The following is a 4,238-nucleotide window of genomic DNA, read 5'->3' as shown; positions in this document are numbered from 1 at the left end:
AGGGCCTAGGCCAATAAGACCAGGTGCATCAGAAAAGCGGATGGTGATTTGCTGTCTGACCGCCTAAGAAAGGTAAAAAAGAAGAACTAAGAATAGATCTAAAAGACGCATGGGCAGTAAAAAGTAAGGAGGAAAGTTTCGGGTGTTTACCTCTAAAATGAAGCTCATGGTCGCTAATGGAGTCACCGATGGAGTCGTCAATGGAGTCGCTGATGGAGCCGCTATTGAAGAAAGTGAAGCGGGATGAAGACGATAGAAAGATCGTCGGAGAGATGCGACTGGGAGGCAAAGGGGTGCTGGGATGTGATGGAAGATGATTCGCCGGGGAAAGGAGAGTTACTGAGCTCGTGGAGAAGAGGCGGTGGAGAATGCTGGTATTTAAAGACGGTCCGAGAGAAGGGGTAAAGGCGGGATTTTTACTGCGCCGTCTACACGAATTTCGGAGGAGCGGTTGTCTCAGGCGCCCAATTCGAAAAGATTGCAATCATTAGGTAGAAGGCCGCGAAACAGAAGGGGGTTTTTGCCACGTTTGTTTCGGAGAGAAAGTTAAAAAAGAATTTCGAAGTAAAAGTTATGTTTTACTCCGAAACTGGGGGCATGTGTTGACGCCAGATTTTGACACGTGTTTTGAATCGGCGTTAGGGAAGGAAAAGATTGGCCGATGCGGCGGATTAGAAGCTACAGTTGGGAATCGGTCGATTGACGTTACAGATTGGCGAACGGAGTTGATGAAGATCGGCCGATTGGAAGGTTAGGGCAGCTGAGCTAATATGGGCTTAAGGTGGGCTAGAAAAGAAGATAGAAAGAGATTGGCCCGTGGGAGTATGATAACCAACTCCGATATGAGTTGTGTTTGTAAATATTTGTTATCATTTAAAATTAGAGATACATCCTAGTCGGTTAGGAAATCAGTTGTAACAGGCTATAAAATAGCCATCTTTAGAGATTTGTAAAACAACACATCAATCAATACAAATAATCTACTTTTTCATCGTACTTTACTTTCTAGTCGGCGACTTCACCGGTACATCTTTTTCTTTTACGAGTTCGTACGGGTTGGCAGGGCTGCATCGACATGATCTCCGGCCGATTCTGTAATTCCATTTATCGAGTAATATCTAAGATTTAACTTCGGGCGCATCGCTGTCGTTTCGTTTAGATTTATTCACCAGTTATTGATATTTACTAGAATTATAGGTTTTATCTGTCGTTCTAGTTTTATCACCGTTATCCAGCTTGAGATTCAAACTGTAGGCTTCATTACCGTTATTCTTATTTATCGTCATATAGCCGATTAGATCTATTTCAAGTGTTGCATTTGTAGCGTTGTTTAGCCAACCCTAGTAGTTTCTTTACAACTGCTACATGATTATTGGCTGCTCTGTAGCCGGTCATCTCCACGGTAAATCGGCCAATTCGCTGATACGCTTTTCGAGATAGATCAGAACTTTAGACGATCGAAACCCCTGGAATTTAATACGTTTCTTTCCTTGTCAATCAACAGGTCAGATTGACTGGCACGCCGCGCGAACCGCACCAGGGCGATAACCTGAACAGGAGTTAAGCAGATTCTCCCGGATCGTGTGTCCGACGTTGAATATCATCGGCTGATTTTTAACGCCAACAGAAACATTTCCTTTTTTAAAAAGAAAAACATAAACTGAACGACGATTGATGTAATAAGGCCCGAGTGCAGGCTCTAGCTCGCTTGAACTGATGTTAATGGACAACGATAGCTTAACACACCAACCACGTGAAAAGGAAAGCTACCGCAAACGGATCCATAGTCACTGTCAGCACATCTAGTCCTCGGTGCAAGCAAGGTTTCTTTATTTGCTCAATAGCTTGTTCAGCAAATGGAAGCAAGGTTTCTTTATTTGCTCAATTGCTTGTTCAGCAAATGGACGACTTCACGCTCTGCGAGCCAAGACCCCGCACGAACGCCAATGGCCGCCTCGGAGACGACCAAGGAGCGGCGCCGCCACCACTTCGTGCTGGTTCACGGGATGTGCCACGGCGCGTGGTGCTGGTACAAGGCCGCCACGGCGCTCCGGCGTGCGGGCCATCGCGCCACGGCGCTCGACATGGCCGGCTGCGGCGCGCACCCGGCGCGCCTCGCCGACGTGCGCACCTTCGAGGAGTACACGAGCCCGCTGCTCGACGCCATGGCCGCGCTGCCGCCCGGGGAGCTCGTGGTGCTCGTCGCGCACAGCCACGGCGGGTACAGCGTCGCGCTCGCCGTGGAGAGGTTCCCGGACAGGGTCGCCGCGGCCGTGTTCGTGGCCGCTTCCATGCCGGCCGTCGGCCGTCCCATGGCTGCCACCAGTGACGAGGTAACGTGCTGTACTGCGTTTATAACCTGAATAATGTTCGACTGTTGTGTGGTACACTGGTATATAACGAATCTTGTTTTCTTTTCCCCTTTACATTGTTATACCAGTTACTAGCATATCTTGGGCCGGACTTCTTCCTGGATTCAAAGGAGCTCCAACAAGAGAATCCTGAGATCAAGGGCAAACCATTTATCTTTGGGCCCAACTTCATGGCCCAAAGGCTTTACCAATTGAGCCCACCAGAGGTAACATTTATACTTGATGCGACATCCCAAATTCGCATTTGGTTATAATTATAAGCATTCTTGCAGAAAAAATATTATATAAATGCGTTACACAAAATTGACTTAAGCTTTAAGTTTGCATAAAATTTTGCATTAGGTGTTTGTTAGCACGTTGAATGCATGAGTTTTGGATGTTAGTCAAATGGCTAAAAAATGTATCTAAGAGCATCTCCAACAGATGACCTAAACTGATTTGCTATATCTAAGAACTACCGGAATACTTAAAATACCCCAGAATACTTAAAATGCCCAAAAAACAGGTCCAACAGATGACCTATGGATTGCTATTTTAGACTATGATCTAAATTTCTCCCTCCTTGATCCAGATATACCAATCTAACTTATGGATTGCTATATTCTCTCTTGGATTACTATTTCATGCGGGAGGAACCAACTGCTCCCCATCGGAGACTTCCGTGCCCAGGAGATGGAATTTTTCGTAGATATTGTGAACCGTTCTCTTCCATTTTCAATTTTTCATAGATATTGTGAAGCCTTCACCACCTTGGATTTGTTAAAGCATAATTACAATACACGACTTCTTTAACCTGTTCAACACCAAAGGCTAATTGAATTTGCACCTGAAATTCAAATTCGTTTATGAGTGTATAGTCATAATTTGCATATAAGTACTCTAATTGAATAAATATGATAAAGGATCTATAGACGAAGATGCAAAAAAGTTTATTTGCAGTTGTGACTAAATCTTCTTTTTGTTTTGTTTTAAAAAGAAATGGAAGCCCAGTAGCTAAAAAGACAATGGTTTTGGTGGCTCGTGTGCAACCTATTCAGCGTATGAAACTCAATGTGTGCTATCACAAAGAGAATAGAATTGTTGCCTGCTCTAAATTAGCCTAAAATGTTAGGGAAAATGTCGAAGCATGAGAAACGTTCAATAACGCTATACCTTAAGTGTTGTTTTATCCCTTAAGATCATTTGCCTGTAGGACTTGACTCTGGGCCTGATGCTGATCAAGCCTGCCAATGCATTCACAACGGGCTCTCCAGATGAAGTGGTCATGAGGGACGCGAAGTTGCTCACGGAGGAGCGGTACGGGTCGGCGAGGCGAGTGTTCGTCGTGGTGGAGGACGACCACGGCATCCCGGCGGAGTTCCAGCGCCGCATGGTCGCGCAGAGCCCCGGCATCCAGGTGGAGGAGGTCGCCGGAGCTGACCACATGGTCATGCTCTCGCGGCCAGAGAAACTGGTTGAGCTCCTCATCAGAATTGCCGACAAATTGAAGCAGTAACTGATAAAATATGATGCTTTTCTTTGTTGTTGTGTTGTCACTCTGCAGTGTGGACTCAAAGTACCGCTGTAAAATTTTAATTATATATGACACAATGAGCGACTTGAAATAGTTTCAAATTTGTAGTATGTAGGAACATTTCTCATAGGCGTCTTAATGTCGATAGACGGATACACATTAGTTTTTAAAATAAGTCTAGAAAAATACAAGGGGCAACAGGTTCCACTAAGAAATTAAACTTAAGAGTAAATTTCTCCGGTAATCCTTAAACTTGTTCCGAGTTCTCATTCTAGTTCTGATACTCTCAAAATGCACGGAGTAGTCCTTAAACTTCTCCCAAACTCTCATCCTAGTGCCGGTACTCTCGAAAT

At 44.9% G+C, this 4,238-nt stretch overlaps 1 protein-coding gene across 1 annotated transcript; it reads left to right on the top strand.

Moving 5' to 3' along the window:
* Positions 1-1,884: 1,884 nt before the first annotated feature.
* LOC101756328 (probable esterase PIR7A) lies at positions 1,885-3,976 on the top strand. Its single transcript, XM_004962232.2, has 3 exons — positions 1,885-2,333; positions 2,441-2,578; positions 3,565-3,976. Exons 1-3 carry the CDS (start codon positions 1,947-1,949, stop codon positions 3,865-3,867), a joined length of 828 nt encoding a protein of 275 aa, XP_004962289.1. The 5' UTR covers positions 1,885-1,946; the 3' UTR covers positions 3,868-3,976.
* The last annotated feature ends 262 nt before the right edge of the window (positions 3,977-4,238 follow it).

The sequence above is a fragment of the Setaria italica genome, chromosome III (genome assembly GCF_000263155.2).
Source record: "Setaria italica strain Yugu1 chromosome III, Setaria_italica_v2.0, whole genome shotgun sequence".
Lineage (NCBI taxonomy): Eukaryota > Viridiplantae > Streptophyta > Magnoliopsida > Poales > Poaceae > Setaria > Setaria italica.
Note: the sequence above shows the minus strand (reverse complement) of the source record. Positions and strands in the feature narration are given on the sequence as shown.

What these genes read in the sequence shown, in the direction of transcription:
- LOC101756328 (XM_004962232.2), top strand. Translation starts at nt 1,947, where the DNA reads ATGGCCGCCTCGGAGACGACCAAGGAGCGGCGCCGCCACCACTTCGTG. An exon ending in TGGCTGCCACCAGTGACGAG is followed by an intron (nt 2,334 to 2,440) that starts GTAACGTGCTGT and finishes TTGTTATACCAG; the next exon opens with TTACTAGCATATCTTGGGCC. An exon ending in ACCAATTGAGCCCACCAGAG is followed by an intron (nt 2,579 to 3,564) that starts GTAACATTTATA and finishes ATTTGCCTGTAG; the next exon opens with GACTTGACTCTGGGCCTGAT.